The sequence below is a fragment of the Danio aesculapii genome, chromosome 2 (assembly GCF_903798145.1).
Source record: "Danio aesculapii chromosome 2, fDanAes4.1, whole genome shotgun sequence".
Taxonomy (NCBI): Eukaryota; Metazoa; Chordata; class Actinopteri; order Cypriniformes; family Danionidae; genus Danio; species Danio aesculapii.
Window position 1 is genome coordinate 22,574,095 of NC_079436.1, and position 18,473 is coordinate 22,592,567.

The 18,473-nt window shown below is 38.9% G+C and overlaps 1 protein-coding gene across 7 annotated transcripts in view; it reads left to right on the plus strand.

Annotated features, from left to right (window-relative positions):
* kif1ab (kinesin family member 1Ab) overlaps window positions 1–18,473 on the plus strand; it is a 69,792-nt gene that overhangs the window by 20,973 nt on the left and 30,346 nt on the right. For 4 of the 7 annotated variants that reach the window (XM_056474966.1, XM_056474956.1, XM_056474982.1 and 1 more), the window contains exons 7-25: window positions 579–690; window positions 932–1,009; window positions 1,098–1,163; window positions 1,489–1,506; window positions 1,593–1,671; window positions 1,757–1,835; window positions 4,763–4,905; window positions 5,097–5,135; window positions 7,012–7,145; window positions 7,239–7,318; window positions 7,405–7,480; window positions 11,083–11,162; window positions 12,109–12,299; window positions 12,379–12,559; window positions 12,693–12,765; window positions 13,705–13,798; window positions 13,931–14,079; window positions 14,190–14,368; window positions 15,820–15,957. In XM_056474966.1, the coding sequence (XP_056330941.1) occupies window positions 579–690; window positions 932–1,009; window positions 1,098–1,163; window positions 1,489–1,506; window positions 1,593–1,671; window positions 1,757–1,835; window positions 4,763–4,905; window positions 5,097–5,135; window positions 7,012–7,145; window positions 7,239–7,318; window positions 7,405–7,480; window positions 11,083–11,162; window positions 12,109–12,299; window positions 12,379–12,559; window positions 12,693–12,765; window positions 13,705–13,798; window positions 13,931–14,079; window positions 14,190–14,368; window positions 15,820–15,957 (1,989 nt within the window). Of the gene's footprint in view, window positions 1–578; window positions 691–931; window positions 1,010–1,097; window positions 1,164–1,488; window positions 1,507–1,592; window positions 1,672–1,756; window positions 1,836–4,762; window positions 4,906–5,096; window positions 5,136–7,011; window positions 7,146–7,238; window positions 7,319–7,404; window positions 7,481–11,082; window positions 11,163–12,108; window positions 12,300–12,378; window positions 12,560–12,692; window positions 12,766–13,704; window positions 13,799–13,930; window positions 14,080–14,189; window positions 14,369–15,819; window positions 15,958–17,980; window positions 18,275–18,473 lie in introns of all 7 variants that reach the window. The other 3 variants (XM_056474990.1, XM_056474999.1, XM_056475008.1) reach the window with 2 other exon arrangements.

An 18,473-nucleotide genomic window follows, 5' to 3' on the forward strand; every position in this document is an offset into this window, starting at 1 on the left:
CCCTGCTGCTGGATAGAGCTTCCAGAAATGATCAGATGTGCTCCAACATTAGGCACATTAAAATCAAGGCTTAAAACACATCTGTTTAGCTGTGCCTTTACCAAATCAGCACTGTGTTACATCCGAGAGGTGGCACTATTATGTCTTTATTTTCTTTTTCATTCTTTTATAACTTTTTTTAACACATTTTAATTTGTTTTTAATCATTTTTTTATTCTTTTATTCATTTTTATTTTCTTGTTTCTTTTATTCTTGTTTATGGAAAGCACTTTGAATTACCATTGTGTATGAAATGTGCTATATAAATAAACTTCCCTTGCCCTGCCTAATTCCTGAAATAAACATAAAACTGGACAGTTTTTGCACTTATTTAAGTCACATATCTACTATGTAGATACCAGGTAACAATTTGAATCAACCCACTGAACATACTACGTATTGAATCAATGCACTCTAAGGCATCTTTAAAGAACTATTTTTAGACTATATGCCACAGATTGCAAAAAATCAAAAAAAATATCCACGAATATATTGCAAAAATATTCACCACTCTTGCACACCATTCTGTCTGTTCTCAGGACGGTGGCAGCCACCAACATGAATGAGACCAGCAGCCGCTCACATGCTGTATTCAACATCATCTTCACACAGAAACAACATGACAACGAGAGCGAAAACACCACTGAAAAGGTAAGCCGTCCTCTCTTTCCATCTTTTCCAAACAGGCCTCCCTGTATGTCAGAGTGTAGCGCTGTTTTACATGAGAAAACTTTCAGAAATAGACTAGAACGCAAAAGCAGGTGAGTGGACTCTCTGCCGGTGAACATCACTGATGGATGTTGGCAGTTTGAGAGAGGCTGAAGTTGCTGGTAGTGTTTGTGCATTAGAGCGCTTTATCGTTCTGAGACAACATTTCCATTTTTTCAAACAGGTCAGCAAAATCAGCCTGGTCGACTTGGCAGGAAGCGAAAGGGCTGATTCTACTGGAGCTAAAGGCACTAGACTCAAGGTGGGGTTACTTTGAGTTCAACAGAGTTTTATGACAATTTGGCATTTTAGTGCATCATATAAACATACATGCTTTGTCCATTTTCTAGGAAGGAGCCAATATCAACAAATCTTTAACAACACTCGGAAAAGTTATCTCTGCGCTGGCTGAGATGGTAAGACCTGAATTTGGTCAGACTTTATTTTGATGGTCCGTTTGTTGAATTTAAGTTACATTGCAGCTAATTCTTATTAGATCATAAGTAAACTGTTAGGTTGGGGTTAGGGCTGGGGTCAGTGTAAGTTGACATGTACTTGCAAAGTCTCTTATAGTCAATTAAATGTCTGTTGCAGGAGCAGTAACAGCAGATTTTAAGCAGACAGTCTACTAATACTCAAATGGACCATAAAATAAAGTGTTACCCTGAATTTCCGATTAAATGTGAAAACGAATGTTAGTTAGATTTAAAATGCTTTAAAATTCTTTTCTCTGTTTTATAGGACTCTGCACCAAACAAGGTGAGGATCTGTTTGATTTTTCTTCAGTAATCAAGCATTATAGCAGCAGCATTTAGGAATTTCCTTTCTTTCTGTTCTCCCTACAGAACAAGAAGAAGAAGAAAGTTGAGAGCTTTATTCCATACAGAGATTCCGTTCTGACATGGCTGCTTAGAGAGAACCTTGGTATGAGGCTTTAAGCACCTTCTTAGCAATTATCGATGAAAGCGTTTAACACCGTAGTCAACAATAAAAAAATTTCATTTCTCAGGAGGAAACTCGCGCACTGCTATGGTAGCAGCTCTAAGCCCTGCTGATATTAACTATGACGAAACACTCAGCACACTCAGGTAAGAACCACATGATACCATAAAGTCTGTATATTAGACTATTAACCTAAGGTGACACACAAGAAACACACAAAACTTTTATTTCCATTGAATGGAACGTCCACTGGTGCCAGGGCTGATGCTTGCTCAGATTACAATTAATGTTAAAAAGTATTTTGATCAAACAAATTGCTATTTAGAAAGAATTTTAAAAAAAAAAGCAATATTTTAGTTAAGGACAGTCTGTTTGAGTTCTGACTGGTGTTTAGGTGCGCTCCCCCAGCCCACTGTAAGAGATTCCACATGTCAAAAAGAAGACTGCAGCTCGCAGTTGGGTTGTCAGGTTGTTATTCTGTTAAATGAATTGGTACTTTTATAACATATAAATTGCTTTTGGGGCGACGCAGTGGCGCAGTAGGTAGTGCTGTCGCCTCACAGCAAGTAAGTCGCTGGTTCGAGCCTCGGCTGGGTCAGTTGACGTATCTGTGTGGAGTTTGCATATTCTCCCTGCATTCGCGTGGGTTTCCTCTGGGTGCTCCGCTTTCCCCCACAGTCCAAAGACATGCGATACAGGTGAATTGGAAAGGCTAAATTGTCCATAGTGTATGAGTGTGAATGAGTGTGTATGGATGTTTCCCAGAGATGGGTTGCGGCTGGAAGGGCATCCACTGTGTAAAAACGTGCTGGATAAGTTGGTGGTTCATTCCGCTGTGGCGACCCCAGATTAATAAAGGGACTAAGCTGAAAAGAGAATGAATGAATGAATGAAATAGCTTTTGGTGTGTTTTTTGTTGTAATGTTCTCACTTTAGCAGTATTACATCTGAAATGGTGTCAATAAGACCTATTTATAAGGCTGTGATGATGAGTTTTCTAATATGCAATGCTAGGTCTGTGCATTTTTTGTTTGTTCTCTTTTGTTTTGTTAATATTAAGATTGTTTAGAGCTCTGTCATCCATACATTGTATACAAGCTGCAATTTTGTTGTAGCAGCAAGATTTTTTTTTAAAAACAAGAGCAACAAATAATAACTTTACTTCTAGTTGATCATTTGGAAAAGTGCCAGAAGGAAAAATTTTTAGGCGAATCATCTGTTGAACTGCATTCCAATCATCACAAATACTGGAGAAGACCTATTGGAACCCGCATGGACCCAAGATTCTCCCAGAAATCAGTCAAGTTTGGTGAAGGAAAAATCATGGTTTGGGGTTACATTCAGTATGGGGTGTGCCAGAGATCTGCAGAGTTGAATGCAAAACCAAGAGACTGAGGTATCAAGACATTTGTGCTGCCCATTACATTACAAACCACAGGACAGTTCAATTCAATTCAATTCACCTTTATTTGTATAGCGCTTTTACAATGTAGATTATGTCAAAGCAGCTTCACATAAAAGATCATAGTAGATTGAAATAGTGTAGTTCATAGTAGCGCTCGTTCTCATACTTTCGCCTCCACATCAAAGTTCCTGAAAGCAAAGAAGGTCAAGGTGCACCAAGATATGAACATTATTGAGCATGCCTGGGGAGGAGGAGGCATTGAAGATGAATTCAAGGAATCTTGATGAACTCTGGGAGTCCTGCAAGAACTTTTTCTTTTCCATTCCTGATGACTTTATTATTAAGATATTTGAGTCATTGCTGAAATGTATAGATGCAGTTTTCCAAGCTCATGCGTCATACACAATATTTTTATTTTTTCCACTGCAACATGACCTTATATTCTATATTGTACATTATTTCTGTTACGTGACGAGACTTTTGTCTAAGTAAAGTCAGACCTTATTTTCCTAATTAAATAATTAAAAATCAAGGCATGATCATGTTTTATTTTGGTAAAAATAAGCCTAATCTAGAGGCCTTTGCCTTTCATATCAGCCACTTCTGATACCATATGATGAAGTTATTATTTGTTGTTCCTAAAACTTGGATAGGCGACAAGACTTTTGTCAGGTAGTGTAGTGGGTTAAAAAAAATTAAGGAACGTACCATTTTTTTAGCTGGAAGTACTATATGCATTCATGTGATTGCCCCCTCTCAGTATTTCAGATGCCCCCTCTTCAGTGCTCAGCTGGCACCTTCTCTGGTACTCCCGGAAATAATAATTCATCATGTTATGATTAAAAGAGGACCTATTATGCAAAAATCCACTTTTATAAGACACAATTGTGAGGCAAATTACTTTCAAATGGCTTTTTTTAATCACACGTCATAAAAAAAAACTGCAGAAACACTTTTGGACTTTTTTTTTGGACAGCAGAAACACTTTTGGACTTTCTCCATTTGTACATGCATGTCCCCAGAGGGTGAAAGTTCTGCCCTTTTAGTGACAATCTGTCCCTCATTAACATAGACAGCCCTGAGTGAGAAGCAGCCGTCTACCGTTAGAGTTTTCACACTGTACGTGCTGAAGATAATGTCAGCGACTAACAGGATTAAAAATGAGTTTTAGGATGCAAAAATGAACTTTGTAGTTTCCATAGTCTGCCTTCTTCTGAGGCACTTCTTTTGATATTTGAAGTTTTTTTTTTAAAGTAGCTCCTCCCTCTGTTGAAAATCTCATTTGAATTTAAAGCGACAGTCACAAAAATGTCACAATTTGACCAAAGCCTAGGCAGGGCAGATTCAAAGAATCATAAAAAAATTTTGTGTGGCATTTTGATCTGAAACCTTACATACACAACCGAGTGACATCAGAGACTTATTTTACATCGTGTGAAAAGAGAAATAATATGTCCCCTTTAACAAAATTGACGTGTTTTGTATTTCTTATTGTTCGCCAAGCTAAACCCAACCTCAGTCTGACCTGTGATTGCTATGAAGATTATGTTCTATGTCATCAGATGTCTTTAGCCTTATCAGTTAATGCACATTTAGATTTTTTTAACTACTTGGAAAATTCTGCTAGTGAATTGGATAGTTCCAGTAATAGCAGTATCACTGTCACAGGTATGCTGACCGAGCCAAGCAGATTCGATGCAATGCTGTCATCAACGAAGACCCCAACAACCGGCTGGTGCGTGAGCTGAAAGAAGAGGTGGCTCGTCTGAAGGATCTGCTTTATGCTCAGGGTCTCGGAGACATCATTGAGAGTGAGTCACCTGTGATACACTTTAATATGTGGAGCTACAGCATTTCACTTTCCTTAAAATTACCAATTTTCTCTCACATTCTCTTGAAAGTGAAGCACACTGTCTGTTCGCTTTCATTATCAGAAACCTGAGGGTCAGACAGCTCCAGGAATGTGTCTGAAGGATTTGTTCTCTCTCTTTGTTTCTCTCAGCATATCGTGCACACGCTCCAGGGATATCTGCTCTCAAATGTGTGTATTGTGACATGCTAAATGCTTCACAGCTTGTGATAACTCAGGGGTCGGCAACCTTTTTTTAGGACTAACATGGCAAATATTTGACACTGTTATGTGGAACAGTTTTTAATTCACAAAGATCAGTAATAGTGACTAAAATGCTATGCATGCCAGGTCATGTTATTTTGCTTAAGTTCTATGCTTGTAGGCCCTTTTAGTGCCAATGCTACAATTACTTCACAGAATTAGCTGTAGGCGAAGCAAAGGGAAAACTGGAGGTGGATGTTGCAAACCAGGACAGATTTGAGTTGAGTTTACTCTGTAGAAATTTGTCTCTGCCTTCACAATACATCACCACATACAAATACTGTACACAACACAGATGCCACATGCCTGTATAGAGGTTAATAAAAATAAAAATCAATGCTTTCCATTTAAAATTCGAACAGCACTGGGCACAAAACATAATTGATAAACTTTCCTTAATGTTTGTGGTTGCCTAAAGCCTATTTGAATACATAAAATGTCATATTGTTGAGTTGTTGGATGGCAGAATAGAAAGAATACAGGTTCCTGTGTAAAATTTTTACACATAACTGCTTCTAGATGGGAAAAAAGAAATGATAGAATGACAATAACTATTTTTTTTAAGCACAAATAAAGACGCACAATTAAAAAACGATCATAAAATGCTAGGATTTACATCACATTTTATCAGGTAAGGTTAAATACAACATTATGTTTGTTATTATTGATTTTGGTTTGTTTACATAGCTGAAGATGGGAAACAAGCTAAGAGATTTCGCTAGTGACGCTAACTATTCCTAGTGCTTAAGTTAACTAACATTTTTAGCCATAAAACTAGCAGCTTGCTAACTGCTAGCTAACAAACTGACACTAAAACTAAATAAAGTTTGTTTCGTCTCCCTTCCTGCAGTTACTTTATAGGTAGATAAGATAGCTAGCATTAATGAAGTGGTCAGAAAAACGGTTCTGCCTTAACCTAAGTCACTCTTATTGAAACATTGTGTTTTGAATATAATGGTACTGCATTATTTTTAAAAATCTCTTTAAAACACAAATTTATTTTCTGATTAGACAACAGTTTTATTCTCTAAGCTATTTCAGTCATATCTGTTGTTTTACAGGTGTTTTTTTTTTTTTTTTTTACCAGATTAAAGATTAAAGTTTAATTTTTTAACTCAATATTTAATAACAGGCAAATAATACAGCTGTCAGTCCTTTGTAATTTCTCAGTCCTCTGTAATTTCTCAAAGTGTGTGCCACTATTGACCCTTGCAAATGTTGCCGACCCCTGTGAAAGCCAAAGCAGGAATCTCTGGACCACCAGAGTCTCCGCTGTGCAGTTTCTAATCAATTTATTTTAATTAACTAATTAACCTGATAGGCAACATAATTATCTTACGCTGCTGCTCTGATGGTCCAGAAGCACTCCAGAGGTTTGCTTGGGATTTGCCTCAATGTGAAGCACAGGCATGCGGTCTGTGCAGTCACAGATCATCTCCATGCTCATTATCTCAAGCATGGTCTGGTGAATTTGAGGCATGGCAGAAAAATCCATTACTGATCATGTCTTCGATGCTCTGATTGACGAGGAAAACAGAACAGCATTTGAAGTCCTCAAATTGATGCCATTGTGTCCTGCAGCTTTATAACCTTTTTAATTGGCTGTTTTATCTTTACGTTTGACTCTTTCTATTCTGCCTCCTTCCCCTTGTTTTCTGTTTCCATGGTTTTCCTTTTTTTCTTACAACAACTTTCTCCTTTGACTCTCCGACCTGTTGTTCCCACTTGTTGCCAGACTTGTCAAATTACAAGGCTAGTATCAGTAGCATCCAGGCTGTCAATCAAAGGGGTGATTTCTCCACAGTGACCAATGCCATGACAGGGATGAGCCCCTCGCCCTCTCTGTCTGCCCTGTCCAGCCGAGTGGGGTCCATCAGCAGCCTGCATGACCGGATCATGTTCAGCCCAGGAAGCGAGGAAGCCATTGAGAGGCTGAAGGTGAGAAAGCGAATGATGAGATGTCTGGGTGGATGGTATAAATGAATAAGTGCCAGCGCTGATCTTTTTAACATTGATATCTATTCCTACTAGGAAACTGAGAAGATAATCGCGGAGCTCAATGAAACTTGGGAAGAGAAGCTTCGCCGCACTGAGGCCATTAGGATGGAAAGGTACTTCTGGGAGAGATTTCGACTTTGGAAATGTGTATGAAATTATTCTACTTTTGCAAAAGTAAAACTTCTTTTGTTGTCATTAGGGAGGCACTTTTGGCTGAAATGGGTGTGGCGATGAGGGAAGATGGAGGAACCGTTGGAGTCTTTTCGCCAAAGAAGGTGAAAAGTTGTCTTTAAAGTCTGGGAATTTTGAGAATTGTTTCTGAATGCATAATGAATGTTAAATCTTAATAAAGTATGTAGTACTGAGTTAAATTGCTGAACAGTTGTTCAGGATTCAATTCAGGATTTTCGGGGGGCTAAAACTGGCTCGAAGAAGTAGGGCTGTGCAGTTATACAAAATTCAGTCTCAATTTAGATTTTGGCCTCTAATCATTATGAAAACTTTAATCGAGATTAAGTGATTATTAGTGCTGTGGGGCAGTGGGTAGCGCTGTCACCTCACAGCAAGAAGGTCGCTGGTTCGAGCCTCAGCTGGGTCAGTTGGCATTTCTGTGTGGAGTTTGCATGTTCACCCATGTGTTTGCATGGGTTTTCTCCGGGTGCTCCGGATTCCCCCACAAGTACAAAGACATGTGCTATAGGTGAATTGGGTAAGCTAAGTTGTCCGTAGTGTATGTGTGTGAATGAGAGTGTATGGGTGTTGCAGCTGGAAGGGAATCCGCTTCGTAAAACATATGCTGGATAAGTTGGTGGTTCATTCCGCTGTGGCGACCCCAGATTAATAAAGGTACTATGCCAAAAAGAAAATGAAAGAATGAATGAATGATAAACGATTATTAAATTCCACGTGCTTATGATTGACCACGGCGAGTCCTGCATTAGCAATCACACGATACACCAATCAGATGAATTCAAATACGTATAACTAGCCAGATTTCCTTACCTTAGCCATCTTCATTCTGAAGTACCCCCCCATCCACCCCTACCACCCGACATCATGCCAAACTTGCTCCTACTTATCAAATTCTTCAGCTAAAGCCTGGTTTATACTTCTGCGTCAAGTGATCGGCGTGACCCACGGCACATGCCTAGCGCGTTGCCGTGCATTTATACTTCTGCGCGCTGTTTGTGTTCCTTCTGCAATAACACTTCCGAAACGCTAGCTGGCAGTGAGGTGTTTATGTTCCTCTGCGTTCAGTTTCTTCGCTGGTGTTTTGTTTTTTCTGAATGCTTCCTTATTGTACAAGTGGCTCAAACTCGTTCATTTTGAGGCAGGAACCAGCAGACGTGCTACAACTTTAACCATGAGGTAAACACAAAACAAAATTTTTCATCTGGAGCTCCTTCACGGGACTTGACACTTGTAAACACTCACTCCAACGGACTTGCGTGGCTCTCGGTCCCGCCCACACTTGTCAGCGCTACCAAGCCGACCAATCACAGAGCTTCCGCTATGCATCGTTGTGACGTGTAGTTAAATTTTTTGAGAGGTGTGCGTCAGCGACGGCCACGGCGAGAGCTATGCGTCCATGCGTAGGCCGCGCCGTAGCATACGTGTGCGCTTGATGCAGAAGTATAAATCAGCCTTTAATCAGCCTGAAGCCTGGTTTATACTTCTGCGTCAAGTGATCGGGATGACCTACGGTGCAAGCCTTGCACGTAGGCGTGCATTTATACTTTTGCGCGCTGTTTCTGTTGCTCTGCAATAACACTTTCAAAACGCTAGCTGGCAGTAGGTGTCTATGTTTCTCTGTGTTGAGTTCCTTCGCTGGTGTTTTATTTTTTCTGAACGCTTCCTTAATGTACAAGTGGCTCAAATTCGCTCATTTTGAGGCGGGAACCGGCAGACGTGCAACAACTTTAATCATAAGGTATTCACAAAACAGCAGTCTCCATCCGGAGCTCCTTCACGGGACTCCACTCTTGTAAACACCCGCTGCAGCACGCTCGTGCAGCTCTCACCTCCGCCCACACTCATCAGCGATACCAAGCCGACCAATCACAGAGCTTGCGCTACGCCTACGCATTACATTTTTTGAGGGGTGCGCGTCAGTGACTCCGACGGCCACAGCGAGGGGCGTGTAGGCATCCACGTGTAGGCTGCGCCGTAGCATGCGCGTGCGCTTGACGCAGAAGTATAAATCAGCCTTTAAGTGTGAACTCTTGAACTACACTGTCAAAACCAACAGTCAACTTTATCAAATGAAATGAGTGTTAACTCAAAATTTGAAAGTTAATTCTACTCATTTGAAAAGAGTTTTGAACTCAGTATTGATAAAATATCTCATTACTTCAACTTAAATGGAGTAAGTACTCAAATAGATTAGTTTTTTTTAACTCAAATGGTTTGTAGCAATCGGTTTCCTCAAACGGTTTGAGTTGCCTTAACCTATTGGCTTTTACAGTACTCAGTTGGTTTGAGCTCTCTTCTTTTATTGTGTTTTACTGTGCTCAAAATGCTTACTCAAATGGATTAAGTTCACAGTACTCAGTAGGATTAGTATTTTAACTTAAAGGGTTTGTTGCAATCAGTTTCCTCAAATGGTTTGAGTTACCTTAACTTTACAGTGTAGATATCCACATTCATTCTTCTGCTAAGCTTAGTTTCATGTGGAAATCAGTGAAATCATGTAATGTGACTTTTGCAACTGTTACGAATTAAATAAAAAAACCTTTAATCAAAAAGAAGTTTAACCAAAATTTAGGGATTAAAAACATAATCCCTGGTGCCCCCGCGCTCTTTCTCCCCAAAATATAAACCTTAACACAAACCACATACATGACAATAAACCAAACTAACTAAGTTAGAAAAACTGGAAAATAAATAAGAAAATGAAATACAGAAAACGTACCTGCCTACTAACAACACAGGAGAAATCGATAATAATAAACAGACCAAAACCTCCCTACCATGCTCCAAGCCAGACAAGGAGACAGAAAACCAGGTTTCTCTGGTTAAAATGTACAACAACACATCGGCATCTCACAAAACACCATGTAAGAGACATCAGCAACAATCACTCGTTTTCATTGTTCAAGTAACAATATCTCCACAAAGAATATTGAGTGGGGAATCGAGAGAGAGCGGGGAGCCGCTGAATCCATGTTCTCTGGGGTTGGCCAATCCAAGCGCCAATCACGAAACACCATAATCCACTGCACCTGTGAATAATTCAGACCGAGAGAGAGAGAGAGAGAGAGAGAGAGAGAGAGAGAGAGAGAGAGAGAGAGAGAGAGCGAAAGAGAGATACCGAAAGAAAAAGCAAGAGAAAGAAAAACACCACACACACGCGCACACACACACACACACACACACACACTACAACAACTACTCATAACACAACACAAGCACAAAATACAACTTATGCTGTTGTGTGCATGCAGTCAGCCTCAGAGACACACATATGTAAATCATTTTTTTAGCTCTAGCTATGCATCTAAATGGTCAAATATATGTGAAAGTGTGTCAAAGCGCAGTGCTTGTTGAATAATGTCATTCACATAAACCCTTGTTTGGTCTGTAATAAATGAACATAAAGAATTGAGAATGAAAATGTGTATGCAACTGTAAATCAGAACCATGCGGCTCTTAAAGTGACAGCAGGCTATAATCCTGTTGCTGACTGTGCTTATCCTGATTAATCAGATAGCAACAGGACAAAATTCTCTCACTCTTGACCGAAGGACTTTTGTTGCTTTAAAAATAATAAAATCAAGTTTAATTCTTGCTTAAATACATATTTTAATATCACTTAACCTGGACTTTAAGGTTTTTACTGAATTCTTCAACAAACATCTTTATGATTTGACTGTTTCAGACTCCTCACCTGGTCAACCTCAATGAAGATCCTCTCATGTCTGAGTGCTTGTTGTACTACATTAAAGATGGAATTACCAAGTAAGACTTTTGTTTATTTTACAGACATTAGATAGGGCAGATTCAGTATATGAAGCTAAATGATTGAAGTTTCATTTTTTCAATTCAATTCATTTCACCTTTATTTGTATAGCGCTTTTACAATGTAGATTGTGTCAAAGCAGCTTCACATAAAAGGTCATAGTAAATAGGAACAGTGTAGTTCGGTTTTTAGTGCTTAAATTCAGTTCAGTTTAGCTCAGTTCAGTGTGGTTTAATAATCACTACTGAGAGTCCAAACACTGAAGAGCAAATCCAACGAATAGAGTTATTTTATTTAAGCTCCTCTATTTAACTTTTTAAAAATGTTATAATATTTTTTGTACAAATAAACAAAAACATCCCATCTAATAATGTTCAGCTCTTCAACACTTGCACACACAGCTTTAACAGTAACAATGGTATCAGTTCCAACCCAAGCATTTACATTTAATCATTTGTCAGATGCTTTAATCCAAAGTCACTTAAAATGATATATTTTCTTTCCTTTTTTAAAGAGAAAACATGACAGATGATAGATTTAAAAACAGAAATCGGAGTGTTATTGCTAGAAAGCTTCAATATATTTTCATACAAGAAAGAAGAGACAACAAAATAGAGCACAATGTTTATTGTACAACTTTAAAAACGATTATGACAGAATAGAGAGTAGAATGGTGTTAGATTTAGAATATGAGACCTTATTAATCTGAAAAAGATAATGGAATTGAAGCTGTTTGTGTTAGAAGGCCTGATACATCTGTCATTAGTAGTAGAAAATGCAATAAAGAGATTTAATGCTAGAATATCAAAATATTGATAAAAAAAATTATCCTTATTTCTTGAAAATGACTCACATGACAACATAAACTCAAATCAAAATGAACAAAAGAGCATGCTCTGGTTTTATTATTAAGTAAGTGCTGTGACAAGACGTTTACCTCTGCAGGGTCGGTCGTGAGGATGCCAGCAGTCGGCAGGACATTGTGCTGAGTGGTCACTTCATTAAAGATGAACACTGTATCTTCACAAGTACCACAAATGCTATAGGAGACGGTACGGTGGTCCTAGAGCCCTGTGAGGGAGCGGAGACGTATGTTAATGGCAAGAGAGTGACAGAGCCCACAGTTCTCAAATCAGGTAGCTTATCTGGTTCCAGTCTCATTCTGTCAAACAATTTTTTTGGATGTTTTAACCCCCCTTCTGTTATTTATATTAGGTAACCGTATCATTATGGGCAAAAGCCACGTGTTCCGCTTCAATGACCCAGAGCAAGCAAGGCAAGACAGAGAGAGGACTCCATGTGCGGACACACCAGTGGAGCCGGTGGACTGGGCCTTTGCCCAGAGAGAACTACTGGAGAAACAAGGCATTGACATGAAGCAAGAAATGGATCAGAGGTAGCTCTTCAGTCCGTGGCACTTTTGTGCTCCTAAACTAGTATATCGCTTACGTTTTAGGCTGATTTAAGAAGCATATGATTAGTAGCACCTACAACTGATAGTTCTTGTGGCTTTACTTTGTCCTTTGCAGATTACAGGAGCTGGAGGACCAGTATCGCAAAGAAAGAGAAGAAGCAAGCAACCTTCTGGAGCAGCAGAGACTGGTTAGTCATTTTAGACTATTGTTCTGTCATCAGTTGCTTAGTTTGTCAGGTGTAAAGACTTTATATACAGTGACAGTGAATAATGAACTGGCGAGATTTAATTCAAAATAAGGCAAAACAAATATTTAGTTTAGTTCATTTCTGGAAACATCTTGTCAAACAAACAGTTTTCCAGAATAGTACAAAAAGCTTCTAACTACCTCTTAACTACCATTAGCCTTTGGTGATCACATAATAGGTAGTTGATGCCCTGGCCTTCGAGGTCAGACATCCTTGACTGAATACATAGTAGAAATTGAAATATAATTCTAGATGAAAGCAACACTGACACTGTTTTTGTTTAATGCCGTAAAGCTGCTTGCTTTGATGGTTAGCACTGTCGTTCCACAGCAAGGTCGCTGGCTCGAGTGTCAGTTGAGGGTCCCAGCTGTATATTTCTTTTCTATGAGTTTGCATGTTATCCCTTTGTTCACATGGGTTTCCCCAATTATTATTTTTTAATTTAAAGCAGCTCACCTAAGAGGAAGTTCTACTAAATTGAAACTACTTCATTTCAGTTTTCACTGTTGAAGTTCAGTTTTCTTTGGTTCAGTGTAATGAGCAATTGAGCAAGAGCAAATCAAACGATGGGCAGCTCCACAAGTCTCAAACCAAGCAAGTGACGAGAAACAAACTTCACCAAGTGAAAAGAACCCTTAAAATACAGGATTACTTAAAGCAATGTATTGTCTTTCCTAATAGATAAATGTGACGTGACTTTACTTAAGCACTGAATTGAGGAGCTTGTGTCACATCAATGTTATAAAATGCTTTCTTAACTGCTGTTTTCATTTTGGGTGAACTATTCGTTTAATTATTATTCCAGGTATTCAATTGATTATTTTTGGAAGGCACTGGAAAAATATGCCAATGAAAGCAAATTTAACATTGTTTTTATAGGACTATGAGAGTAAACTGGAAGCTCTTCAGAAGCAGGTCAACTCCAGATATTACCCAGAAACTACAGAGGAAGAGGAGGAGCTAGAAGATGAAGGTGGGTAACTGTTTTAGACCTCTAGGCATTATTTGATCCAGACATATCAAACATCTGAGGTGGTCATATTCTAAATAAAGTGTTTAGATGTTTAACCTCATTTGAAATGGGTTTATCTTTTTGCTCCTGCAGTCCCATGGACAAAACGAGAGACAGAACTAGCCCTCTGGGCTTTCCGGAAATGGCGTTTCTATCAGTTCACCTCTCTCAGAGACCTGCTCTGGGGAAATGCCATTTTCCTCAAGGAGGCTAATGCCATTAGCGTGGAGCTGAAGAAAAAGGTATGCCGAAATAATTTTCGGCCATCCTAATGATTGTATTAAACTTTTTATAAAATCCCACTGAATCCCCAAGAATGAATTTGCTAACCATTTGCTCCTTTCGTCTGCAGGTTCAGTTTCAGTTTGTGCTGTTAACAGACACACTGTACTCCCCGTTGCCTCCTGACCTCCTGCCACCCAGCATAGCCAAAGACAGAGAGAAACGACTGTTCCCTCGCACCATTGTAGCAGTAGAGGTGCAGGACCAGAAAAATGGTGCCACACACTATTGGACCCTGGACAAACTCAGGTACAGTGAGATTAAATATAAAGTTAAAGTAAAAATAATTAGTCTTCTTGTGAAACTTACATTCTTTTTCAAATATTTACCAAATGATGCTTAACAATGCAAGGAAATTTCCACAGTATTTCAGAGTTTTTTCTTCTTCTTCTTCTGTAGAATGTTGTATTTCTTTTAGTTTGGCTGGAATAAAAGCAGTTTTAAAAACATTTAAATAAAGTTTAAGGTCAATATTATTATCTCCCTTTTAAAAAAATTCAGATTGGCTATAAAACAAACCACTATTGTTCAATAACTTGCCTATTTAACCTAATTAACCTAGTTAAATTTAAATTGCACTTTAAGCTGGTTGTTATTATCTTGCAAAATACTGATAATATATTATGAACTGTTGTAATATTATGTCATCATGGCATTTGTAGTTATTCAAAATATTGTTAAATTTAAAATAAAAAAAATGGGAACTTGGGAAATATTTGAAAAAAGAATGAAGTTGAAAATAATTATTACCAATATTGTTCCTAAAAATAGGTATTAAAAATATTGTTGAAAATTGTGTTTGTTAAACAGCACTTGGTAAATATTTGAAAAAGTTTCACAGGAGAGCTTGTCATTTTGACTTCTACTGTTCAAAATATGCATCCCACATAGCAAAATATCCCTGGCCCAGCTCTGGCCCACACAACCAGCTTTTGCTTGGCCCACACATAACAGTGAATTACGGTACATGACTGGACCAAGTCTGGCTTCCAGACAAGGGCCAAACATGGACCATATCTGGGCCAAGTCTCAGCCAAGTTAATAACCCATAAGTGGGCCTGTACTGGACCAGATATGTTGGTGTGTCACTGTAATGAAATTGATAAACCCATGAAGCATTGCCCTTTAGGTGCATTATGGGCGTGCTTTTTCTCCAAACGACCTGATTAGTTGAATTTTTTTCCTTTATTCAAAAATAATAAAAATATATTTTAAATGTGGGTCAAGATAGGCCAAACTTACATGGCCCGCATATCAATTATTAGTATCTGGGCCAAATACTGCATTTGATATCTGGACCAAGTATTGTGTGCCGCCTTAAAGACCTGGGTCATGTTTGGCCCACATGCTGTATGCCATTGCCGGATGAATGCCTGCTGTGCCAGCTTTATGCCAAAACTGGGCCAGAATTCTTTGCTACTTGGGTGTAATGCCCACAGAAATGTGTCAAGCACTGCAGTTATGTATCAGAATTAAGTAACCAATTAACAGATGTAAAGCTGCGGCTAAATATGATCCTTTTTCTAATTAGGTTGGTTAGTTCAGGGTCAAATGATTCACCAGTCAATTGGTTTACTGAATCATGGTGTGACTAGTGCAGTAAATGTTTTTAATAAAAGTAAATCCTATTATAAATGATATATTATGTTTAAAAAGCATGTGCTATTAAAATAGCTAAAGCATTACTATCATCTCTGCAGACAAAGACTGGATTTGATGAGAGAAATGTATGACCGAGCAGCAGAAGTGCCCAGTACGGCAGTGGAAGACTGTGATCATATCATGTCCGGTGGCGACCCCTTCTACGACCGCTTCCCGTGGTTCCGTCTGGTTGGTCGGTGAGTAATAAATATGTCGGGCTCACATGCTGTGCCAAGTGGATGCTGCTATCCCCACTGGATATCTCTGGAAACTACCTATAATCTACATTGTGCTTTTAACAAAGTTTCCTTCACTGTTGAGTTAAATGGAGAGCTTTGGAAAGCCAAACTTTGGACTCGGACACTGCTCATGAAAAGCACTAGAGCATTAGCTGAACACAGATTAGGAAAATCAGGGCTGGGTTACTTACACATACTGTACATATGGGTGATTCTATAATTGGAGATACATTTTGCATTTCAAAAGGTTAAGGGAAAAAAGTCACTAAAATGATTTCTTATTAATATCCGATTGAAAACTTGTTCAGTTTAATCAATCAAGTCACTTTTAACAGAAAGATTTCTTTATGTTTGTCAACACTGTTAGTGGTGATACTGGTACATGACGTCAGCATTGTTACTCTACTTTGGTAACAGAGTTTGACAGTAATATAACTGATGATTTCGACACAGGCTTATTGGAAATAGTGCCCAGGGCAACGTTTTTGAGAACTGAGAATATGTGCCCAAGGATTATCTCCTTATAGGCAGTTTTTCTGGTGTGACTGGTTTACTCGATAGCTCGCCATGTACAGCGTCAGACTTAGAAGATGGAGTGGAGCAGGACCAGTGTTCAAGTCAAGTGACGCATGGTTCGAGAATCCAGGTAATATGAAACCCAAAGCAAAAGCAGTGTGAAAATGTGATAGAAAGGCTTTTTTCTTCAAGTTTGTTTTTGAAAACACTATTTTTTTGGTGTAGCCAATATGGTTAAGGGAGTGGAAAAAAGGTCGTTCTGGCCGGCTTCTCTCCCACAGATACGCACAGAATGGTCATTGAGATTGGCAGAAATGTACAACAGCGGCGTCTGGTGGATTTACAAGAAATGGCACGTATGGGAAATTGTGCTCCATTAACATATTTGAGATTGTCAAAAATGTAAACGGCGGCTTCTTGTGGACTTGTGGAAACAAACAATGCAAGAACAGGTAGCTCAGGTACATATTTCTCAGTTTTTAGAAATGTAGCCCTGGGCACATAATTCCAAGGAGCCTGGGTTGGATCATTTTAAACCTTTGTGCCAAAAACTGCACTTGCTAGAGTTCATGACATCAACGAAATCACTATTAAAAGACTACTGTGTGATTAGTGTTAAATTCTGTCCTTATTTTGATGCACTGGTAACAGTTTTGATGGTTTTTTTTCATAACAACTCTTTAAGAACTTTTCAGTTCTTAAATCAAAATATCACACATACCTTTCAACGCTTTAGACTCTAACCCTTAACTCTAACCCTAACCCTAACCCTATAAACTGTAGGAGATAATGACAAAGAAAGGCACGGTAACATAGTTGACTCCTGATTTAAGAATTTTTATAAGGAAAAATTAATATTTAAGTAATTTAATGTTGTAGAAGTAGGACCATGACTAAAGATAAAATAAGTAAAATATTACCTTTTTATGATTCAAATTTTTATTTTCTTCAATAGTTTAACAGTACTATCAGTTTACAATATTACCTTTTTTATATTAACAGTATTATGATCACACAGCAATACAGGATAAGAATACACTCGAATTCTGACATCAAAAAATAAATTTTTCATTATATATACAACATTTTTGGCATAGACTATTCATAAAATGATTTACAGCTTGTTCAGCGTACACATTTTAACAATGCATGCATTTTTGTTGATTGAGCCAATCTACCAGTCGAACTACACAATTCCCAAATTGTTAGAAATCACATGTTATGACACTTTTATTGCAGAAATTTATTATATCATTATGACCTACAGCATCTTGTGATCCCTGAAGTGAATGTTTAAAAAAACCTGAAAACATAACCACTTCAAGAACAACATTAAGAAACAATGACACCAAATGCACCTGCAATTACAGAATCCCGCACACAGCAAAGCCTCTGACATGTGTGTGCATGTGTGTGTGTGTGTGGTGTTGTACTAACCCAGTTCCCATGTCTCCGGCTGCACCAGCACTCCCATTCTCAACACGTGCATGAGCGAGCGCATGAGTGGCCTTACCCTCTCCCCCACCCTCTCCGACCCCGACTCTGACATAACCGAGCTCGCCGATGAGCGGCATTATGGGAAGGTGGAGGTGGAGGAGGAGGAGCTGGAGGACCTGGACGATGAGATCTTTGTGGAGGACAATGGCTCAGAGCTTGGGAGAGAGGAGGAGGATGATGGTGTGGGCGAGCGCTGCCCAGGTGTCAGCGATGGCCAGGACCCCTTTTACGACCGCTGGCCTCTGTTCAGTTTAGTGGGAAGGTTGGTGAGGTTTCAGGAGCAAAGCTGTCAGAGGAAACTAGCTCTTTCACACTGAGACACACACACACTTGATAGGGGCTGCTACTGCTGCTGGAACATCCAAACAGACGAATGGTAAACAGACAGGGGTCACTGTAGATACTGGCTAGATAATGTTCTGTTTAGTTCCTAGTAAATGCTTTCTAGTTATCTCAGTTCA